The sequence below is a fragment of the Sturnira hondurensis genome, unplaced genomic scaffold (assembly GCF_014824575.4).
Source record: "Sturnira hondurensis isolate 20B ecotype Veracruz unplaced genomic scaffold, ASM1482457v3 Scaffold0015056, whole genome shotgun sequence".
In the NCBI taxonomy this organism is placed as follows: Eukaryota; Metazoa; Chordata; class Mammalia; order Chiroptera; family Phyllostomidae; genus Sturnira; species Sturnira hondurensis.
Genome location: NW_028087687.1, coordinates 3,035,820 through 3,060,244, shown reverse-complemented (window position 1 = coordinate 3,060,244; position 24,425 = coordinate 3,035,820). Strand labels below are relative to the sequence as shown.

General features: G+C 43.5%; 1 protein-coding gene across 1 annotated transcript; it reads right to left on the bottom strand.

Moving 5' to 3' along the window:
• Positions 1–6,943: 6,943 nt before the first annotated feature.
• Positions 6,944–16,515, bottom strand: TLR10 (toll like receptor 10). Its single transcript, XM_037064345.1, has 2 exons — positions 16,178–16,515; positions 6,944–9,677 (listed from the first exon to the last, which is right to left on the bottom strand). The coding sequence occupies exon 2, from the start codon at positions 9,613–9,615 to the stop codon at positions 7,222–7,224; it is 2,394 nt and encodes a 797-aa protein (XP_036920240.1). The 5' UTR covers positions 9,616–9,677; positions 16,178–16,515; the 3' UTR covers positions 6,944–7,221.
• Between the last annotated feature and the right edge of the window lie 7,910 nt (positions 16,516–24,425).

The following is a 24,425-nucleotide window of genomic DNA, read 5'->3' as shown; positions in this document are numbered from 1 at the left end:
TGCCCTGACTGGGAATCGAACTGGCAACCCTTTGGTTTGCAGCCTGTACGCAATCCACTGAGCTATGCCAGCCAAGGAAATGTGGTGCTTTAACACAACGTGACATAAAATAAGAAATGACTCTTCTCCTTTCAATTTTTTCATAGAACCGCAAGAGGAACTTCCAATAACCTTATAATATTGTGGTACTAGAATTTGCCTGTTCCAATCTGTCAGACTCATCAGTTTCTAATTTGTATTTTATTTTTCAATTACAGTTTACATTCAGTATTATTTTGTATTGGCTTCAGGTGTAGAGCATAGAGGTTAGACAGTCACACACTTCACAGCATGCTCTGCCCAGTATCGCCAGTACCCGCCTGGCACCAAACACAGTCATTACAACGTCATATTACAACTATATGCTCTATGCCGCACTGCACACCCCAGGATTATTATGTCACTGCCATTTTGAGCTTTCTACTTAATCCCTTCACTTTTCTCACCGAATCCCTCAGTGCCCCTCCTCTCTGCCATCCGTCAGTCTACCAGACCCTCCAATTTTACCCCTGAATTTCCCCACATTACCACTTAATTAGCCCTCGAGACAAACCATCCTGCTGCCAGTGACTTACTCTGAAACTGAAACAAGTCGTTGTGCCGCCAAGAAATAGGAGGCCATGTCCGTTCCGGCCGCATGAGCCAGGATGTCCTCCTTCGTAGAGTGGCCCCAAGGTGTCCAGGCCCCCAGAAAAATGGTGTTTGGTAGTGCAAGGCTTCTGTCTACGTGAATAATTTGACTTTACGTGGTTTCCAAGTGTATGGATACATGTGAGGTCTGGTGACTTCTGAATGAAGATGGGCAGAGCAGGGTGCCTCCTGCATTGCGTGTGGTCCGGTGGGCGCGCTGAAAGATTATTTGCAGGGTCCAAGCACCTCCTCTCCCCGTTCAAACCCAGGAACCATGTCTCCGGGCCTTATCTTGCCCGTGACACTATTCCTGGTTAATTTCTATGTCCCATAAGGAGAAAATAGTAGCAGGGCTGTAATTAATCACAAGGACGTGACTCTTTAGAAGCCGTTTACTTTACACAGCACAGACCCTGCCTCCCTGTTCCCTAATGGCACGGGTGTGATGCCTGCCGGTTACATCATCACCTATGGTGTCGCGCCCCTCAACCACACCACCTTTAATGACTCTCTCCCAAAGCTTGGTACCGTGCTTCCTTGATGCAAGTGGCCCCCAAAGTACACAGGAAAATGTGAACCAGTGTTTGTTTTCTGGTTCTGTTAAGCTTACCACTGAGAATTTTATGGGGCAAACACAGAATAAGGCATATTCCAGCTGCGTCTTCTCTTGGACCCAAGGTGCCAGTCACTGCATCCCTAGAATGGGCACTTCAGAGGCTGACTGAGTCCCTGCCTTCTGTACTCCACTGCCAGCGGGGAGTGTGACGAGAGGCACAGCCCCACTCCTGCGAGACACGCCTGTCCCTCATCACCATGGCTGAAGACGGGGAGAGCACCATGTCAGTGCGTCAGTGGGAGGCAAGAGAGGACATTGGTTGAAAGGCCCATTGGTGTTCAGTCTTGAAAGCCATCTTTGAAGGACAACATGACATGTGGCACAGAGCCAGCAGCACTGGCAGTTATCACCTTGGATGTCAAGGCTGGGAGACGAGGGGGACCACCGGATAGAGGACACCTGCTACTGTACCTGCCATCCTCAGGTGCTATGGGCAGGAGGTGACACCCCAGTCAAAACAGGTGGACATAGGTCCACACAGGGGGCTCAAGCCCAGGAGTTGGTGGTAAACTGTTGGTAGGCCAGACCCCTAAAATCATCTTGTGTTCAATGTGAGCAGCACCCCAAATCAGCATGTCAACACCACGTTGCCGGCTCAGTCTTGGGTGACCCTGCACTGCTCTGGCCAGTGGGAATGTTCTGTTTGCCTAAATGTCTACCTCAAAGGGGGCTCAACAACCAGTCTCTGAGAGGACCCCATAGTATGAGCTTCAGAGCCCCTCAGAATACCTGGGTGACCTTATGTGCAAGGTGTTGGGCCAAAAACTGCCCCACAGGAGACAAAAGGAGACCAGGGGGTCTGGGTCCCACTCATCTCGCTCAGAGAGCACCTTCAGTTGTGGCAGATCCAGGCCCCAGGAAGGACTTAGAAGATTCAAGGAAGGTCCCAAGAGCTGGGGCAGCGGCAGAGGCCGGGGTCTGAGACATGGGCCCAGAACTTCCCCTTACCCCATTTGTGGTGACTCAGATAATCTTCAGACTCTGAAATAGTGCAAAAGCTGCTCGCAGCAGATCCCCGAGATCAAGCAGATCCCAACAGGAGGAAACGAAGAGACAAGCCGAAGGTGGGGGGTGTGGGGAGACAACCAGTGAGGACAGCTCCCGGAAAATGTAAGCAACCATACACTTACTAAAGGTGAGGAACACTCCTAACGAGTAAAATCGGTGTCTCTGATTTAACATTTCTTAAAAGTTTTTTACTTGTTTATTTTTAGAGAGAGGAGAAGGGAGGCAGAAAGGGAAACATCGATGTGAGGGAGAAACATTGATGGGTTAGCTCTCATATGCACCCCAACCAGGACCAATCCCGTAACCCGGGCGTATGCCCTTGCCTGGAATCAAATCAGTGACTTTTTGCTTTGGGGGACAACACCCAGCCAACTGAGCCACACTGGTCAGGGCTAGCCCTGATTTACGACAAGTAGGGTTGACACTCAAGTGGGCAGCCTTATCCACAAAGGGTCCACAAACAAACTCTGCTTTTCTCAGGAAAGACTTGAAGAGTGACTACATGCTGGTCACTGTTCCAGGCAGAGTTGGAGACAACATCTGCGAGCAACACGGGGAGAATCTCCTCTCTAAAGGAGTTTGCATTCTAGTGGGGGAAGACAGAGGAGAAGCAAGATACACAGAATGATGATCCAGTCATTTAGGAGGTGGCAAATGCTATGGAGAAATCAAAAGCAAGGAAGGTGGACAATGAGTGCCACCATTTTCAACTAGATCACCCAGGAAGTCTTCACTGGAAATGTGGGTGGAGCAAAGATTCAAAAGGCAAAGGTCATATTGACATGTTTTGGGGAAACGTGAATGGATTTAGAATCCACTCCATTAGATTTTATTCAAATTTTTAAAGTAATTTTTAGAATGTGCATGCATTGTTAGTGTTTACCACTGAGCCATTTCAGACACCACTAACAATGCGCATTCTGAAGATAAATACCCATCACTGTGAAGAAGGACACTTGCGGCCGCTGTCTACAGCTGTGCTGGCTGGAAGGCCCCACCCACCCTCTGTGACCCCGACCCCGAGCAATCCCACCTTTGGCTGCACCTTTGTCCTCAGGCAGCTGAATGAGAAGGACTTCAGCAGCTTCATAATGTGGAGGGGGCAGAGTGTCAGCAGCTGGCTGTTGACATAGATGTCCAGATTAGACCACCTCCTTATCCACAGTGAGGAGGTCTTCATTGCACTTGCCACCGTGGGGACTTCTGAAAGCACTATCAGACCTTCGTGTAGTCTGGTGGAGGACTCATGTCTGTACCAGCAGCACACTGGTTGTCACAGCACACCAGCGAAAAACAGCTCGAGGAGTATTGAAGCATCTCCAAATAGCGTACCCGCAATGTCCTGAAAACATCTGGGAAATCAGGCTCCCTGTTACTCTTTTGCCTTACACTGAGAACATGTCTGCCTCGGGGAAAAGGGGTGGATGCTCTGAGGAGCCACCTCGTAATGTGTTACTGAGAGAATGTTGTTTTAGGGATGGGCAGATGCAGGCTGCTCTGGTAGTGTGGAGAGACTGCAGATGGAGTCCAGATCTCAAGTGATTATGGGGAGTATGGGGAGTATGGTCTGACCTTGACCATGAAAATGAAATGCTCGAGATAATAAAATCAAATGTAAAAAATAAAGGCCACCTAGTTGTGGATTGGAAGGAAATATGTATATCAAGGAGTTAAAAAATGAATGTTTGGCCATGGGTGTAGGTGAGTTATTTAAAATTCTAAAGACTCATTTTTCGAATTTTTTGTAAGAATACTTGAAAAGTTCTAAATTCTCCCTCAGCTTAATTATTCCTCATTTATGCTTTTTTTGGACTGGTTCGTTATAATAGATAAAGGAGTTGAACCTTTTAGGAACATTTGCCTTAAGTTAGATGTAAAATTCTGTCCTTCTCCCCCCGAGTCCCTTGGAACCCGAGGACTAATGGCCCCGTCTTCGTCCTCCGTGCCACGTGAATATCGACCCTGATCTGTTCTTATCCAGCAAATCCTGCACTGATCTGCAGAGACGCACAGTGGTTGGGAAGGGCCTGTAAGCAATCCACAGACAGACTCCAATCATATTGATACAGAGCGCAACATCCTTGGGGGGGAAATGGAAGAAGCTCTAGGCTGACTGATGGCGAGGTTATTATAAGGAACTTGAAAGTTTACAAGATCTGGAGTCATTTTCAGAACAAGATCAAAGCTGTCACACTGGCTCCTGTTACTGCCTGTGCATATTCACTTCCTTATCAACATCATGGTCACTTGTTGAAATCTGAAATTTGGGGGGGAAAGGTATATCATCAAGCTTGTTTGAGGCGAGGTGCTACTTGTATCTCGGACCCCACCATTAAACTCATATACACTTCATTTTCTCTGATTATGAGCCACAGCAGTCAAAACCAAGCACATTAATTTGTGGATGGTATCCAAGTTTCTGGGAACGAAGAGCCCAATGATCAGAGAGGTAGGGTTCAAGGGTAGCCCAGTTGCTGAAACAAGAAGTTGCTGAGAACAAAGACTAATACGTTATTTTTTGAATTATAATAAAAATATTTCTATTTTAAATACCGTATTACTGGTGACATTTAACTACTGGTGACTTTAGGGTGAATGTTACCTACTTTGCATGTTACTACTTAATCTTTAAAGGTAAGAGTCGAGCACTGAGTAGTGTACTCAACGTTTACAATATCCTCCTGTGGTATCTGTGTGGCTCCTCCACAGATCACGTATGAATCACACTACTTAACTATCAGCAGCCCAGCTGCTGAGAGCCTGGGAGGAAAGCCTTTGTGCCCCTTCTCTGCCCTCACCCCACTGTGTTTCCTTGGGCTTTTCCTTCTCCAACAGACCTTGGGCTTGGCAGGAAGAAGAGGGACACACAGCCTTGTGGTCTCTGGACCTGAGCCTCTCGGAGGAGACTGGCCATTGGACAAACGGTAGTTCATCCTGGCTTCTAGACAGACACACCCAGCCACCTCCTTATACTTTCAGGTTGACTGTCTTGAGCACAATTTTTCAAATGACTATTAGCCTCAGGAGTTCACACAACCACAACTATAAGGAAAGAAAGCAGATGTAGAACCCAATTTCACCCTGCTTAGGAGATGAGTTTTATTAGACAGAATGAGATAAAACATGTTGTTGTAGGTCAAGAGCAACCAAATATTGGCAAGTTTTATCTGACTCAAGCTGTCCTCAGGAGTTCTTCAATTCTGGATTCTTGGTCTTCTCACCTGGCTCTAACCTGTTCTTGATCCTCCTGTCCAGCTCCTCAGAATTTGCCTTCGAATTCCACAATGTATCCTGAAGCCTGTGGAGTGCCCACTAAGCTCCTTCAGTTAACCCAACACCCATTTCAACACTCACTGAGCACCTTCTCTGAGTCAGGGGCTGAGTGAACTGCGGCTGGTGCAAGGACATAGGGCAGTCTGTCCTAGCCTTTGATCTAGGGAGAAATGGAAACTTTAAAGGCATGTATGATCAGTTTGGTGACAGAAATATGTCTGAAGTGTTATAATCAAGTATTAATGAAATAGCATCACGTTTTGGAGAAGAAGTGAAGAAAGTTTCAAAAAAGAGTTGACATTTGGGTTGTGCCTTGAAGGGTATATAAGATTTCCTGAATAAGCAAGGGGAAGAGATGTCACAGGCGGTCACAATACCACAGACACGGCCGGGGTGTCCAAAATTTGGCGTCTCTATGTCACACTGGAAGAAGTGTTGTCTTGAGCTACACATTAAATATGTTGCAACACACAATCACACGAAAAATCTCATAATATTTTAAGTAAATTTACAGTTTTGTGCTGGGCCTCATTCGCAGCCATCCTGGGCTGCATGCAGCCCACAGACAGCGGGTTGGCCCCCGCCCTGGGCTAGAGCCTGGGGGCCTAAAGAAGATGGAGTGTTCTGGGAAAAGATCAGTAAGTCGGTAGGGCTCAGCGATAGGGTAAAGGAGGTGAGGGAATGGTGGTGTCAGACCTTACAGGATCTCGGCATTTTCTTCCTTTATCATGTGAGTGAGCCACAGACATTTTTCTGGGCAGGGAAGTAACGTGTTCTGAAATATAATTTTGCAAAATCCAGGAAAGCTGATTTTCCTTCGATGGTCTGTGAGACTGGAAGGGAAGAATCGAACAAAATGAATAGGCTTTAAAAATAATCTTTATTGTTTTTTTTCTGATAAAAGTAATACAAATTCATTCTAAGCAATTCCAACATCACAGGAATATACAACATAGAAACCAAATGCTCCTTGTGTCCAATCTCCCAAACTCAGCCCACTGTTATATATCAAAGTACTGATACGGATTCCTTTAGACTTTTATTTCAGTGAATAAACCACCATATTAATACAATTTTCACCATACCTGTAAATACAGAGTTACCTCATTCTGTTAAATGGTTGGGTAATGTTCTATTGATTAATGTATTATGATTTATGGAATCAGTCCTTATTTTGTGGACATTTGAGCTCTTTTCTATTTTTCATGATTATAAACAATGCTGGGACAAACACTTTTTTAAATAAATAAATAAATAAATACAAATATTTATTTATTTATTCACTTATTTATTTATTTATTTATTTATTTTTAGGGAGAGGGAAAAGGAGGGAGAAAGAAAGGGAGAGGAACATTAATCAGTTTCCTCTTGAGCCCCCGACCCAGGCATGTGCCCTGGCTGGGAATCGAACTGGCAGACAAACGCCTTTTTACACAAACCTTTGCAAACCTCTGTTTCTGTAGGACACATTCTTAGAAAACTTTTATGGACTTAACATGAGGGAAGGATCATTTTTCATTTCAATGGATATTGCCAAATTGTCATCATAAAGGTGGGATCAACTTAAATTCCAACAGTGCATGTGAGCCCCAATTTCCCTAAGGAAGAATGGGGTTTCAAACATAGTCTGTTCTTATCACAGAAATGGCAGGACCTCAAGACTCTTCATTCAACTCTGTGAATGCCTGTAGTTCACACGTGTCCCTGGTTTCTAATAAGTTAACATGAATATTAGCTCGAAGGTTTGCCCAAAAAAGTCCACATTTACGCCTATCCTTGGGCCATTCCAAGTATGCTTTTTTTTCCACGAGGGCTCTCAGTTTCGGATACCTAGTTGGAATGCAGTAGAGTGGAAGGGGTTCCAGTAAGATGAGGATTATGCGATGAGAAATTTCATCCAGGAGAGGGTAGTGGGTGAAGTAGAGTTCATAATGGCACCACTCACTCTGGACAAAGTTGGGAGACAAAACCAATATGGACTTACAGCTTTTCTCAATGCAGTTTAGGATGTTTTCAGTACCTGTCTTGCCAGGGTCAAAGTTTCCCTCAGGAAGGCAAATCAAGACAGAGCCATCTTCTTTCTCTAGAGTGGGGATCAATTCATGCTTCACCCAGGCAGAGTCCTGTTCGCTGTAGGAAATAAACAAATGGAAGTGGACATTTCTCCTGAGTTGTTGGGCTGTCTTCCTGACCCTGTGCCACATCTGTATCCACTGGCCCAGCGTCCTGACATACCAGAGCAGATCGAAGTAGCGGCAGCAGAAGGCCACGGCCGTCCCCAGAACGAGCATGGCCACCACAATAGTGACAACCAGCAGAGCTGTGTTGCAGGATAATTCGGGAAGATGAACATCTTTTAACTGAGTCCCCTTTAGATTCAAAGGGTATTCACAGATGTAGGAATCTGGCCATCCAACCATCATGCCCTTGGAATATTTTTCCAGCTGAATGAGATCTCTTAATTCACACGTACACCGAAATGGATTTCCTCCTGCATTTAGAGTCTTAACTCCCAGGCAGCTCTGAAAAAAATCCGGAGATGGGCTGAGAATTAAGTTCATTTCCATGTTTAGAACTGAGAGTCTTTTGAAATGACTGCACCCAGGAAGATCAGTTAGGACATTAAATGCAAGATTTAGCTCTTGCAGAGACTGCAGATGAATAATCTCTTTAGGGACAGTTTGAATTTGGTTATTATTCAGGTCAAGTATTTGAACACTTGTGGGCAAGCACCCGAAAACAGAATCAACCAATCTGTTGGATGACAGGTTCATGGTGATCAAGGTTTCTGGCCAAAAACAATTTTCATTACTTTTATGTTGTAACAGATTTTGGCTTAGATCCAAGAACTGCAAAGATGTGTTCTTAGCGAAACAACTCACTAAGGAAAGTGTTTCCAATTTGTTGCCCTTCAAAATGAGAGTTTTCAAATGAGGCAATTGGATAGGGTTTTTAAATAGTTCATCTGTTAAGATATTATCAGCAAAATTTAAATACTGGAATCTTCTAGGATAAGCAGGGAATAGCATGTGGGGCATCTGCGCATCTGATATTGTCAGGTTTTCTATATCCATTTTGGTAAAGAGCAAATAGACACTGTCCTGTGGAATATGAAAAAATCTAAAACGTATATGCTCCAATTTTATAGTTCTCATTACAGTGTTTGAGTAGTCGAATGACTTGGGGCCAAGATAAACCATCCCTCCAAAAGTCACGTGTTCAATTTGGAAATATTCTACTGATGTATGCCAAACAAACTGGAAGACAAAAAGAAGGTCATCCCAAAGTAAATCAACCTTGCTAAGTAACAGAGTAGATGCCTTGAAATTCTCTAAAGGAAGATTTCTTTTCGTTTCATAACTCACAAATTGGCTTTTGCCATCTATGTTTGTCATTTCTAGTATTTTTGAAGTCTTGATTCCATCACACAAAAGAACCCAGAAATTTGTGTTCGCTGGTAAGACAATGTGAAGTTTTGTTGTGTTTAAGATGGGCAGGCTGCCTTCTTCGTAATGAGACAGAGTTCTCAGTCCTAAAAAAACAGTATTTAGAGGCAAATGAGCAATTTTCTGGAAATCCGATTTTTGTATTTTTGCCCCACTCAAACCTAAGACTTCCAGGTGAGCCATGTTGCTAATCTCTTCGCTGATCGGCATGGTGTCAAAGTCGTTGAAAGAAAGATCTAGATGTCTGAGGCCTGCCAGGGAGTCCCAAGTCACAGTCTTCAGTGAGTTGTAAGACAGATCTAAATATTTCAACCCCTTGTTAAACTCAAAGGTCTTCATATCCAGCTCTTGGATATAGTTGTGGCACAGGATCAAAACTCTCAGTTCAGAGACAGAACGAAAATCCGAACTCTGGAGTTCACAGAGGAGGTTGTGGGACAAATCCAGCGTGGTCGTGGTTGGGGTCAAGTCTGCAGGAACCTTTCTGAGAAACAGGTTGGAGTGGTTGGCTATCAGTTCCCTTTCTTCCGGCAGCTCCGAAGCCCAGACGTGCACGGACATGACGATGCCACAAAGCACATGAATGCTTCTGGGATGTCTCATTGTGATTCCAGGGATTTTATCATTGGTTTCTGCATATGAATGATGAAGAGGAGTTCAAAATCCTAGAAAGACAGCAAATAATGTTAAGTGGTTATGTGGTTTGTTCAATCCTGTAAGATTTTAATTTTTTTTAATATCAACATATGACTATATTCACCAAGAGTTTGAAATAGGGTCCCAGCATGTATCCTGACTCTTTGAACCTGATCTATGAGCTTGGCTCACAGATTTCCAGGCCAGTTACTATGCCATATCTCCATCACGGAGACACATCAGGATTCCCAGAAGGGAGGAATACAATAGTTGGCAGAAGTGCCTCTTTCTTGGTATTGCCAGGACATACTCAACACCCTCTCTCACATTCCCTCTTGATAGCCTGAAGGCTTTAAGAAAATCAAAAGCAATTTTTAAAGACTTTATTTTAAGAGCAGTTGAAGTTTCTCGGCAAAATTGAAGGGAAGGTACAGAGATTTATTTTTCCATAGATAGCCCCCACACATGCATAGCCTCCTTCCTTGCCAACATCCTCTGCCAGAGTGATACATTTGTTACAATCAGTAGACCTACATTGGCTTATCACAGTCACTCCAAGTCCATAGTTTACATTATGGTTCACTCTTGTACCTCATGTCAGTTTAGACAAATGTACAATGTCATGTATCCATCATTATGGTATCATACAGAGTATTTTCACCACCCTAAAAAATCCTCGGTGCTGCCATTTTATCTACACACACACACACACACATGCACACACACCTCTAGGCAAGCACTGATGTTTTTATGGTCTCCACAGTTCTGTCATTTCTGGAATGTATAGTTGGAATCATCCAGTACGCATCTTTTTCAGATGGGCTTCTTTCAGTCAGGTATATGCTCTTAAGTTTCCTCCATGTCTTTGCATGGTTTGGTTGCTCATTTCTCTTTAGTGCTGAATAGAATTCTATTTGTCCAGATGTACCATGGTTTATTCATTCCTTCACCTTCTAAAGGATGTCCTGATCGCTTTGAAGTTTTGGACATTATGAACAAAGCTGCTATGAACATCTGTGCGCAGGTTTTAGTGTGGATGTAAGTTCTCAATGAAAGTAATTTTTATCACCTAATACTGTGGTCCCCCTACATTAGTGTTATGAGGTATTCCTCAATTTTTGTAATTTGTGGAAGTAGAGAGTCCCTGGAGCTAATATCTGACTTCAAACAACACTTATCAACGTACATGGAAGGCCCGAAGCATAGAAGTAAACAGAATGGTCCCCGTCCCTGTCCTCACACCTTCATATGTCTTCAGGTTGGTGCAGAAGCAGTCTGCATCCCTGCCAAACAATAATGACGATGAAGATGGAAACATTTTCCATTTCTTGGAGTCTTTCTGGGTGCCAATATAAATACTGAACCCTTCATATACATTACCTCACTGATTTATCACAACTCTCAAAGGGAAGTTCTACTTCTTGCATTTTACAGATGAGGAAACTCATGGATGCAGAATTCTGAGGATTTTGAGAAGAGGCAGGCTTCAAGTTGTTGGATTAGACACAGAGCAGAGGTGTTCGGAGACCTAAGATTCTCCCAGCATTCATTATTCAAGATGTTTATGAACTACCTACTTGGCCAGAAACTTTTCTAGGCACTGGGGATACAGCAGTGAATAAAGCAGACAGGATGTCCACTCCTACACAGCCCGCATCCCGGGAAGGGGTAAGAAAAGGGTAAGATAAGCAGAATAATAAATATATATCTGAGGTAGTGATACGGACTGGAAAGAAAAATAACTTTAAAGGGAATAGAGAGTGACTGGGGAAGGTGATATTTTGCATAGGGCAGCGAAAAAGGGTCCCTCTGATGTGGTGGTCTTCGTGCAGAGGTCCAAAGGGAGTGAGGGAGCGAACCACTTGTCTGGGGAGAGAAGTATCCTGAAGAGAGAGAGAAGCACGAGTACAAGGTCAAAGGCCTGGTGGACAGCGTGCTTGGAAAAGGTGAGGAGTACCTAGACTGGAGCTGGGGAAGTGAATTGAAGGGTCAGTCGGACCTTGCAAGGACTCTGGGTTTTCCTCTGATTGAAATGAGGAATCAGTGGAGGATTTAGACTACAGGGGTCACAGGTTCTGAGGTACATTTTGAAGCACAGGTGGCAAACACAAGGCCTACAGGCCGAATCTGGCCTCTGCCTTGTTTTATCTGGCCCAGCACCTTGTTTCTATCCAGCAACAGCAGCCAGCTCTCCCTTAACTGTGAAGGAGAGTCCGAGATTTACATTCAGCCCTTTGAAGGCAACTGTGAGGCTGATATGGCCCCGGGTGAAAATGAGTTTGACACCCCTGTTTTAAAGAGCCCTCTGCTTGTTGGGTGGAAATGGCTGGAACAGCACAAGGCTGACAGGGAAGGTCTGCTGGGACACTATCAAGTAATTCATATGAGAAAGAAGGTGGGAGAGGTGGTGAGAAGTGGTTGGATTCTAATATTAAAGTAGTCAGCTCTTCAACTTCATGTCTTCCCACACCAGACACTCGGAAACACCACGGGAAAACAGTTAGCAGTGGTGTGAGTTTTCCGGCTTAAACTTGCATGTGTCCAAAACACGCCAACCCTCAGTCTAACCTCAGACTGGCCACTCCCCTAGACAACCAGGAGGAACAAAGGCACCCTCCACGTGGCATAGCGAGACTTCGCTGTGCTGTTCCTGCGGACCGTAGTTGTGAACAACTGTGTGTGTGCAGACTTGCATGCACCCGTGCCGGTGTGGTGAGGGGCCAAACTGGCGGAACTAACACCCCGGGATACGTGAAATACTGCCCTGCTCTCATCGGATTTTTCTGTCTCTAGAGCCTCCTCAAGTTTGGGGTTTTCATTTGTTTGTTTGTTGTGAAGAGATTCTAGAAAATGAGGATATTTCTCTAAGTAACTTATCAACAAAAATACTTTATAGAAGTGTTTCCTAGAAAACAGGAAACTGAACACAGAAATGCTCAACCGCCTAGGAACATGATGGTGAAGAGAAAACCTTGACTTGGATAGTCCTTGCCCACGGCATGCTTGGTGGAAAGGGGCCATAGAAGGCTGTCAGTGGGGGTGGGATTGAGGAGATGGTGGCCTGGAACAGGCCCAGGGTTTTCACCTTGGCACTGAGATATTTCCTCCATTTTTACTCTTTCCAGCCCACCCGAGGTAGTCCTTGGTCATCTCCTTTTCGTATAATATTTACTAAAGCATCCAGGGGTCAATGGAAGAACAACTATGAGTATAAACAGAGCCTCTATGATGTAATATTAGTCTGTGATAATCCTCCAGATTTCAGGAACCCAGCAAAATAAATCGGCTCCCAGTGCCATGATTTTAATCTATTACCCACATTTAAGAGGACAGGAGTAACTTGTTCTGTTTGATGAATCAATAGACTTATATCAGTTCAGCAAGTCTGGTGACCTCTCCACTCCGGGTGGACTCTATCGTGCTAATGACCCAGTGGCCACTTGTTGTCTTTGGGGCTAAGGACAGCTAGCAGTCATTAGCTAAGTGACACTAACCTTATACAGATCGATCCTTACAACAGCCGAGTGCCGTTCCTATTCCCCCTTTACAGATACGAAAGGTGGCGGTCAAAGACCTGCCTAGCTACCATCACAGAGTTCCTGCCGTGAGTCCAGAGCCCAGGCTCTTAGCCCCAGGGTGAGTCAGGGCTGATGTGTTCTCAGAGTGTGTTCTCAGAGTGCGTTACGCTACCTTAATCGCAACGAAACTGTATCTCACTAAGTTGTGTTGATTCTTTAAAGTCTCCTAATACACAGTCCAAGGAACCTAATGACTAAGTCTGCAAATGTCACCCAATTTAGATTTTATTTCAATTACTTACAACACCACGGATTGAGTCATCGTATTGAGCACTATCTGGGTTAAGCCACTGTATTTTGTGACAGTAGCCTGTGGCCTAACTCACCCCTAATACTAGACTATCGCGTGCCCCATGAGCTGCTCTTGCCTCCTTCTGGGGCCTCACTTCACATTACGCTTCTCCTGCCCTCTGCACTCCAGCCGATCTGCCCCTCTTTAGTTCCCGGGCCACACCCCGCTTCCCCCACCTTGGGGCCTCAGCACTAGCTTCTCCCCTGGGGCTGGCATGCTCTTCCCCCAGTCCTTTCTTGGTTGTTTTTTTCTTGTCATTTAGATCTCGGCCTAAAGTTTATGTCCTCTAAGAGACCTGATTGGACCACCTTATCTAGAGTGGCCAACTTGCTTTTAGTTCACTTTATTTTAATCCCTCTACAAAACAGAGTGCTTACTACTGTCTAAAACTTCTGCTCATTTACTTGTTTATCGATTATCTCACCGGCCTCTCATGCCCAGGAGAGAAAAGAATCAACAGTCCTGCTCACTGCCGTATCCCCAGCACATAAGATAGAGACTTTCACACAGCACATGCTCAGCAAATACTTTTAAAAATGTATATAGGAATGAATGAATAAATGATTTCATTTTGTATTTTTTAAGCACACAGTGGTACATAATATGCTCTCAAAAATACGTGTTGAATGAATAAACTGGTGCACAATGCGTGATGGTTCAGGAATGAGTTTAGTGTAAGGGACTGGTCGATCTGTGTTCAAGTCCAACCTTAGCCACTCACTGGCTGCGCTAGCTGAGATCATTTATTTAACTGCTGCAGAGTTCCAGCTTCTCATCGGTAAAACAGGTTTTGTGAAGAGGCGTAAAAGAGAGAATGTATACAAGTCACTCACTACCGTGGCTAGCGTGTTACGAATGGTAGCACTTATCAGCCCCAAGACTAGGGGGATTTCAGGCACAAATTTGAAGGGCCATCGAGTCACTCACCAATCAAGATAAATAATATTTTGAAAATTAAAATTAATGCCTACATTCACAATGAACAAAATATAAAAATATGTCATCGAGACAAGACCCGTATGACTGAGTCTCCCCTTTGTCTGACGCTGCGGGATGGCATGGCAGGACAATGGCAAGGACAGCCATTCGCGGACTGAGGTGTTTGGAGAGCTGCGGCCCTTGAAAAATGCAGCAGAATCTAACCCCGTGCTTTCTCTGAAATCCCCGGAATCGAGAGGTCAGAGCTTCCACGTTCTACCCGCCTCTTCTCCCCGCCCAACACCACAACCTCGTCTAGNTAAAAATATGTCATCGAGACAAGACCCGTATGACTGAGTCTCCCCTTTGTCTGACGCTGCGGGATGGCATGTCAGGACAATGGCAGGGACAGCCATTCGAGGACCGAGGTGTTTGGAGAGCTGCGGCCCTTGAAAAATGCAGCAGAATCTAACCCCGTGCTTTCTCTGAAATCCCCGGAATCGAGAGGTCAGAGCTTCCACGTTCTACCCGCCTCTTCTCCCCGCCCAACACCACAACCTCGTCTAGAACTTATTCTGAACAAGGCAGAGGAAGTTACTCTCTTTAAACTCCTCTTAATAATAAAAAGATCCTATTTCAGGCAAGCTGTATACATTATGGCATTTCATTACAATATTTTAAAAAGCAGGACACAAACTTTTCATGAACTATCCATCCAATAAGTAATATTTATGAGTATTAGCATATTCCTACTGCTGTGACTACTATGCTGAAAACAGGTGAAAAACAGAGTGACTTTCCTGAATAGAGTACAGTTTTAAAGTCCTAGTCGAGGGCACCGTGAAATGACTATTGGTGGTTTGTCAAAGAATATCTAATCCTGTAATTTCTCTCTCCCAACGATAAACAAAAAAAAATGGAGGAGGGTTTAAAAACTCAGTGAACGTTGAGTGATGTTTGCAACATGAGATAAGAATGACTGCCATTTGTCAAGTGTTTCTTATCCACCTGGCACGGAGCTACCTGCCTCCCATACATTATCTTGTTCTATCCTCCTGACAACCCAACAAAACAGTGGCTATTTTTATTCCTGAAACCCAGAGGTTAAGTAACTTACCCAAGGTTACCCAGTGAATAAGTGACAGCGCTTGGATTTGAACCCACACCTGTCTAGTCCCTTCCAGAACCCAAGCTGAAGGCATTTTGAACCCTGAAATGAAGTAATTTGGGAGGTGATTACCAAGGTCAATTCCACCATCAGGGTCTACAGCCATGGGGGCCTCTTCCTCCCTTCCTGCCCCATGTGCCTCTCTCACGAGGGGTAGGTGGCTGCTATGGGACACTCTGCTAGATGTCACAGAGTTCAGAGGACTTTGCCTACATGCATAGAGAGTTACACATTCACAAGAACTAAAATAAAACTCAGAAACTGCACTGAACTCTAATAATCTATGGCTTAGCGCAGGTGGTCTGTGAGAAAGCTTTTCTGGGGATCAAATGCCCAGATGCCCCCAATCATTCCCTACAGCAGCCACATGGCCACCTTTGGTCACTTTGGACTTCTAGAGGAAACTGAGCAAGGCCACATTGTACAAAATCGGCGAGATGTGTCCCTGCTTTTAGACATACAACACACATGCAGAACTTTAAACTGTAAAGGAGCAACAGGTGTGCTTTAAATAGCCAAACAGCAGATGTCACTAACACACATTACAGAAAATTAAAGCTGGAGGAAACTCACCACTATGCCTGGGACTGTCCACTCTCCGTAGAAGGAAGGACTGGCCAGGTTTAATCAGCAACCAGCGAAAGGAAACTCCAACCCCCACGCATCTTCAAGACAATTCCTCAGATTGATAGCCCTGAGGTCTTTCATTGATCATTAATCCTCAGAGTAATAGAGGCAAGATAACAAATAGTAGAAATCTGAATAAGGCTGCATTTCTCCCACGTACGTGAGTTCACATGACCCCCTCTCTAGGGAAGGCCCCTGCAGCCCTCACTTCCTTTTCAGGAGCATTAGGACAAAGCTAACAGCTCTCACTCCCAGGCTTGCAGTGGCCCTGTCTGAGCCACAGGTGTGAATGAATCACTGATGGGCAGGCGGAAAGGGCTGTGGGAGTGACTGCACCAAGCTTTCCTGTGATGCTGAAAGTCCTTTGCCCTCTACTGCACCCCCGTGGTACTACAGGTTGCATAAATTGGTTATAACCTCAGAGTGCTTTTTTTTTTAAGATTTTATTTATTTATCTTTAGAGGGGAAGGGAAGGAGAGAGGGAGAGAAATATCAATGTATGGTTGCCTCTTGTGCCTCCCCTGCTGGGAACTGGCCTGCAACCCAGGCATGTGCCCTGACTGGGAATTGAACAGCGATCATGTGGTTCACAGGTCCGCGCTCAATCCACTGAGCTACACCAGCCAGGGCTTATGAGCACCTTTTAAAAAAATACAGTAAAATACAGATACATAAAATGTACCAATGTACCATCTTAAGTGCAGTGCCACCAAGCACGGTCACACTGTCGTGCGATCAACATCCCCACCCACCTCCAGATCTTTTCCATCTGCTATTTGTCAAGTGTTTCTTATCCGCCTGGCACAGAGCTACCTGCTGCCCACACATTATCTTGTTCAATCCTTTTGACAACCCAACAAAACGGTGGCTATTTTTATCCTGACTTTACAAATGGAGTAGCTGAAACCCAGAGGTTAAGTAACTTGCCCAAGGTTACCCAGTGAATAAGTGACCCACACTGACGCTCTGACCCATGAAATGATAAGTCCCAGTTTCCCCCCTCCTCTCAGCCGCTGGTAAACAATATCCTCCTTTCTGTCTCTATAAACCGGACATCTCTCGTTACCTCATATAAGTTGAATTATTCACTATGTGTCCTTTTGTAACTGGCTTAATTTCATTTAGCATGATGTTTTTAAGGTTATTCCATGTTGCATGAAGGAAATCAAAATGTTCTTCTTTCTTAAGGTTAAATAATATTCCGTTGTGTGTATATGCTTCATGTTTATTCATTCACCCATCGACGGACACTTGGATTGTTTTTAGCTTTTGGCTATTGGGAATAATGCTTATGAACGTGGGTGTGTGAATAATCTGTTCTCAAGACTTTCAGTTCTTTTGGGTATACACTCAGAAGTGGAGTTGCTGGGTCACAGAGTAACTCTATGTTTAATTCTTTTGTGGACCTGCCATCCTGTTTCCCAGAGCACCTTAGAGCACTTTGATGGCGCCTCACTGAAAGGTTCAGATCAGTTACCCCGCCCATCCCACACAGAGGGTGGGGGGTGGGGGGGCATGACCAAGGGGTGCTGAGAAAGAACAGGAATGGTGGTTCCATCATTTTAGGAATCGGACTGGAAGAGCACGGGCAAGGGGTTATAGAGGCCTTGTCTCGAAATAAAGTGGTGAGACAGGCATGGTATAATTTACGTAGTTTGCAGAATGCAGATCAATTTTTTCAAAGCCATGCTTTTTGAGGTTTTATTTATACTTAAGATTTAGGTGACATAGCTGGAAATTACTAGTGAAGATGAAAATTTCCCAATGGATTTGTCCATAGGAGGAATGGTCAATTTTTTTAAAGATTTTAGTTATTTATCTTTAGAGGGGAAGGGAAGGAGAGAGGGAGAGAAATATCAATGTATGGTTGCCCCTCATGAGTCCCCTGCTGGGAACTGGCCCGCAACCCAGGCATGTGCCCTGACTGGGAATCGAACCGCAATCATGTGGTTCTCAGGCCCGCGCTCAATCCACTGAGCTATATCAGCCAGGGCAGGAATGGTCAATTTTTAAGTGAATGATAAAATTGACTTATGTAAATGTGAAAGTGTAGAAGGGTACATTTTAAAACAAGAATCTTTTTACAATAACATTTTGAAGTCAAAATGTAATAAGTGTATTTCTACACATATTTTAGGGGAAATCATACCCTAAGTAACTGTATAAAGAAAAACCATAACAAAAACAGTCTGCTGCCCACATAAACATACACAAACATGTCACATGTGCAAGAAAACAGGAGCCGGATACACATGCATCACGAATGTTGGAGAGGGCAGTCCTCACCTGTTTGATGAACTCGGCTCTAAAATCTCTTTTATCCCAGAAATTCTCAAACCACTATGATCAGCACATTCATATTCACGATTGCCCTCTCAAAGAAAAACAATCACTTGGGGTTTTCTGTGTCCAAAAACATAATTTTTTCCCAGAGTCCAACATGTTTAAACACTTTACATTGTCAGTGGATGGAGACATTTCCTCTACCTCTTTTTAAGTTTATTTACCAAAAATGAGTTGAGCCAAATTAGAAAGTAGGATTCTATGTTACCATGTTCATTAAAACTTTAGCTTGCATTTACTTCTTAAGTGCAGGGAATATCGCATATAAGATACTAGCCAATGCTCACAACAGACTGCAGAGAAGTTATATATAATTCCCATTGACAGATAATGAAACTCATTCAGAGAGAACGAGAACTTGCTAAGGTCATCATCCAGTAAGAAGAGGAGTTCAGATTCAAAACCTAGTCTGTCTGGCTCCAAAGCCCACGATGTTTTCACTGCTCCAGGTGCACAAGACCTTATGTGCTATTCCCTCCACCTTCATTTGCAATTTAAAAAAATTTTAATCCTTATTTTCAACTTAGCAATAAGAATAGGAAGCTCAGAACCATTATGTGTCCGTAACTTGGAGATGCAATTTTTTGTTCCCGTCAAAAATCTTTCCTCTTTCCCTTCACTTCCTTTTTTCTCTCTTCTTACCCTTACCTGCCATGATAATTCTCTCTCTCTCTTACACACACACACACACACACATACACAAGCACACATACATTTTCCCCTTAGGCCTTCTCCTGATCTCAGAATCCTGCCTACCACATTTCTTCCTTTGTATATAAATTGCAATGAACAGAGAGCCTTGGGTTACCACAAGTGGATGAAGACTTATTTTAAAGACACTGCGGAAGCAAAGAAGCAGCGCATCAGCACCCTGCCAGTCCCCACAGAGCCCCGGAACAATGGCAACCTGGGACAGGGGTTACCAGCTGGCCTTCTTGTACCCTCCAAAGTGGGTAGCAGCTATTCTCTCTTCTGGTTATGACTCGACTTCTCTTTGCCTCTTCCTCTTTCTCAGCCTGCTTCTCTTTCCTTCCCTTCGCTTCTCTTTATTGCTGCCTTTGCTTCTATAGCCTTTTCTTTGTGTCATGGCTTACCGTCAGAGCAGAGGCTCTTCCTGAGGGCATTTCCCTCAAGGTCAGAAATCAGACAGGGTCCTCGAATCACCATCCAAAAATGGAGCATCTCTACTGGGCACAAGACCCATGGACTATCGGACAGTCTTCTGGCCTATTTTATGTCTTGCCTTTGATAAGGTACAGGTACCTGGAACAGGCAGATAGGACAGTCACACAACTCAAGGCTGCCTGCTTGGTGGAAGGGAAGGACTGAGCCTGCTTTCTCTCCACACCACTGAAAGCCTGCTCACAGTTTAGTATGAAGCATGTGTCAATTGAGTAAAGCTCCCCTTGTTCAGTTAGAAATATCAGTAAGAGAAAACAGTGCCCTGGGCTATTTTTTCTGAATAGTGTGTGCGCGTGTGTACATATATGTACACACGCACACACACTATATATATATTATATATATATAATAAAAGGAACCAAATACATATATATTTGTATATAATCTTTTAAAAATATTTTATTTATTTACTTTCAGAGACAATGAGAGAGAGAAAAACATCAGTGTGTGAGAGATACATCGATCAGTTGCCTCTCACACACCCCCAACTGGCAACCTGGCCTGAAACCCAGGCATGTGCCCTGACTGGGAATCGAATGAATGACCTTTTAGTTGGCAGACCAGCGCTCATTCCTCTGAGCCACACCAGCCAGGGCTGAATTATATTTTTTGAAAAATGAATAAAAGGTAACAAAATTCTCACATGGCTAGGAAATTCAAATAGTTTTGCTACACTTGATGAGTATGGGAGGGGAGAGAATTTGAGTTTGAACCAAAAAAGTGAATCATCTGAAATATGTGGTGGAAACCTAGTGACAGACCCCAGAGACTTGGTAGACACATCGTTATCAAGGGCCGCTGCAGCGTTATCCAGCAGAACACAGAAATAATGTCACCCACAGAAGTAGCCTTAAACTACCTAGGAGTCATATTAAAAAATACAAAAAGAAATAGGTGAAATTGATTTTCTTAATATCCTGTTTTATTTAATCTGTATAACATCTTTATTTAACTTATTCGATCTGTAGAAACTACGTAAAATATTTGCATGTCTTCAGTATAAGAACTATTAAGATACTTTATATTCCTCTTTCATACAATGTCTTAGAAATCTTGTACGTGTTACCACACAAGTCAGACTTGTCTGCAGCTCAAGCACTCGGTACCCACATAAGGCAGGCAGGTCTCACATTGCCAGACAGAGCTAGAACCTTGTTAATAAATGACCATCCTACAATCAGCCAGCAAACTTGAACTCTAATTTGCCCATGAAAATTTCCCCAGGGATGCCAAATATTTTAATACATTTTATTGATTATGCTATTACATTTTTCCCACTTTTTCTTCCCTTTATTCTCCTCTGCCCTGTACCCACCCTCCCACCATCATTTCCCCACCTTAGTTCATGTCCATGGGTCACACATACAAGTTCTTTGGATTCTCCACTTCCTATACTATTCTTAACCTCCCCCTGTCTATTTCATACCTACCATTTCTNATCTTGTACGTGTTACCACACAAGTCAGACTTGTCTGCAGCTCAAGCACTCAGTACCCACATAAGGCAGGCAGGTCTCACATTGGCCAGACAGAGCTAGAACCTTGTTAATAAATGACCATCCTACAATCAGCCAGCAAACTTGAACTCTAATTCACCCATGAAAATTTCCCCAGGGATGCCAAATATTTTAATACATTTTATTGATTATGCTATTACATTTTTCCCACTTTTTCTTCCCTTTATTCTCCTCTGCCCTGTACCCACCCTCCCACCATCATTTCCCCACCTTAGTTCATGTCCATGGGTCACACATACAAGTTCTTTGGATTCTCCACTTCCTATACTATTCTTAACCTCCCCCTGTCTATTTCATACCTACCATTTCTGCTTCCTAGTCTCTGTACCTTTCTCCCCATTCTCCACATCCCCATCCCCATCTCCAATGATAACCCTCCATGCAATTTCCATTTCTGTGATTCTGTTCCTGTTCTAGTTGTTTGCTTAGTTTTTTGTGGGGGTTCAGTTGTTGATAATTCTGAGTTTGTTGTCATTTTCCTGTTTGTAGTTGTGATCTTCTTTTTTTAGAGAAGTCCCTTTAACTTTCATGTAATAAGGGGACGGTAATGATAACTTGCCCTTATTTGGGAAGGACTTTTTTTGCTCTCCCATTCTAAATGATAGCTTTGCTGGATAGAGTCATCTTGGATGTAGGACCTTGCCTTTCATGACTTTGAATACATTTCTCAGGCTTCTTGCCTGAAAGGTTTCTTTTGAGAAATCAGCTGAAATTGTTATGTGAACTCCATTGCAGGTAACTGTTTTCTTTTCTCTTGCTGCTTTTAAGACTCTCTCCTTAACTTTCATCTTGGGTAACGTAATTATGATGTACCTTGGTGTGTGCTTCCTTGGGACTCTCTGAGCTTCCTGGACTTCCTGGTAGTCTATTTCCTTCACCAGATTGGGGAAGTTTTCCTTCATTATTTGTTGAAATAAGTTTTCAATTTCTTGCTCTTCTCTTCTCCTTCTGGTAGCCCTATGATTCAGATATTGGAACATTAAAAGTTGTTCTGGAGGTTCCTAAGCCTCTCTTCATTTTTTAAAATTCTCTTTTCTTCATTCCATTCTGGTTGAGTGTTTATTTCTCCCTTCTGCTCCAAATCATTGATTTGAGTCCTGGTTTCCTTCCCCTCACTGTTGGATCCCTGTATATTTTTCTTTATTTCATTTTTCATAGCCTTCATTTTTTCCTCTATTTTGCAACCATACTCAATCACTTCTGTGAGCACCCTGATTACCAGTGTTTTGAACTGTGCATCTGATAGGTTGGCTATCTCTTCATCATTTAGTTGTATTTTTTCTGAAGCTTCGATCTGTTCTTTCATTCAGGCCATATTTCTTTGTCTTCACCAGTCTGTTATGTAGTATGGGGCGGAGCCTTAGGTATTCACCAGGATGGGACAGCCCACATAGCTGTATGTGGGGAAGGGGTCTGAGAGGAAACAGTGCTGCTTGCTCAGCTTTTGGCAGCTTTTAGTCACTTCCTCCACTACCCATAAGCAAATTGGGCCTGTCTGGTGCTTATTCCCAGGTGGGTGGGTTTGTATACATTCTAGAACCCTGTGAGTGTCTCCAGTCGACTCTCCTGTTAGGCTGGGAGTTCCTCCCACCACCAGAACCCCCACAAATTTTTACAATCAGAAGTTTTGAGGCTTTGTTTTCTCGCACTGGAACCCTGTGTTATGCAGTCTGTCTCACTCCCCAGTTGTTCCTCCCAGTTTATTCACATGCAAACGTGGAATTGCCAGGTCTGCCAGCCACCTCCTTGCCATGAGTCATCTCCACCTTAGCTGCCTGTGTCCACCCCTCCTACCAGTCTGGATGAATGTTTCTGCTTTAACTCCTTGGTTGTTGGACTTCCACACAATGCAATTTTCTGGCAGTCCTGGTTATTTTTTGTTGTTGTTTTTAATAAGTTGTCCTTCTTTTGGTTGTGCAAGGAGGCAAAGTATATCTACCTACTCCTCCATCTTGCCCAGAGGTCCCAAATATTAATATTTCTCATTTCCTCCCCTCCTGATTCCAGCTCCTTCTCCCTTTGTCAATTGGCCCTGCTCACTTTGTGAATGATACTGTTGTAGAGAAATCTATTAGGACCTGTGTCCTCAGAAACTATCCCAAAGGCTTTAGGGACAAGAAAGAAAAAAGTGTATATTATTAGAAGTGGAATGGGGGTCAAGAAGAGGAAGGCTAGGCAAATAATAAAGAAAGATTTAATAGGAAGAGAGAAAATGCAACGTTTTGAAATGCAGAAAGGGTAGCAGATCAAAAAGAGAAAGCAAAAACACAGGAGAAGAACGGGAAACAAGAAGATGGAGAAAATTAGGATGAAAGGCAAGGGAGAAGAAAGGAATGAAGAAAAAAGGCAGAAAAAATTATAGGCTAAGTAGAGGATGGCAAAGGAAAAAGAAGTGTAAGCTAATCTGGGAGTAGCAAAGGAAAAAGAGAAAAGGAAAGGTCGAATGTGTGGATTTCTCATGAAGGTGCCAGTAACTTTATTAACAGAACATTATTAATGAGTTGCTTAGTGTTTATCTTGGACTGAGTCATGGACAAACTCAATCCTGTAAGGCACACCAGCGTGAGGAATCTCCCTGGATTTCCTTGTTTGCCGCCAAGCTACATGCCATTGTTTTGACTCAATATAAAAAAGTTACACACTGAATCATGCTTATTTCCATATTTCCAATGCATTCAGTGGTCTGCTGCATCCAGCTGACGGCATCTCCTCAGAGCCCATTTTTAATTTTCAAGAATTTTGTGAGCCAGTTTTCAATAGAAAACACCCACTATTAAAAATAAAATTATATATACTTGCTATTAACTATGTTAAAAACAAAAGGAATAGACACTTAAGCCTCAGCACTTCCTAATTATTTTACTGTTATTATGCTCTTGAGATTATTTGTGTTTATTGTATCTTTACAGTGGAAACACTATACAACGGCTGGTGCAACTCCTCCAAACTCCGCCTCTAGTGACATCTCATTGGTACCTCAAAACTGACCATGGTGGGAGTATGACCCTGAAATTGGCAAACACTGTAAATCAGGACTTTATTGTTTGGTTAATTTTTCTAGAAGTAATGGGGAAAATTAATTCTTTGTCATGGAGCTTTTTTTCTTGAGAATCTAATGTTAAATACTCATCAACACACCACCTACATCTGGTG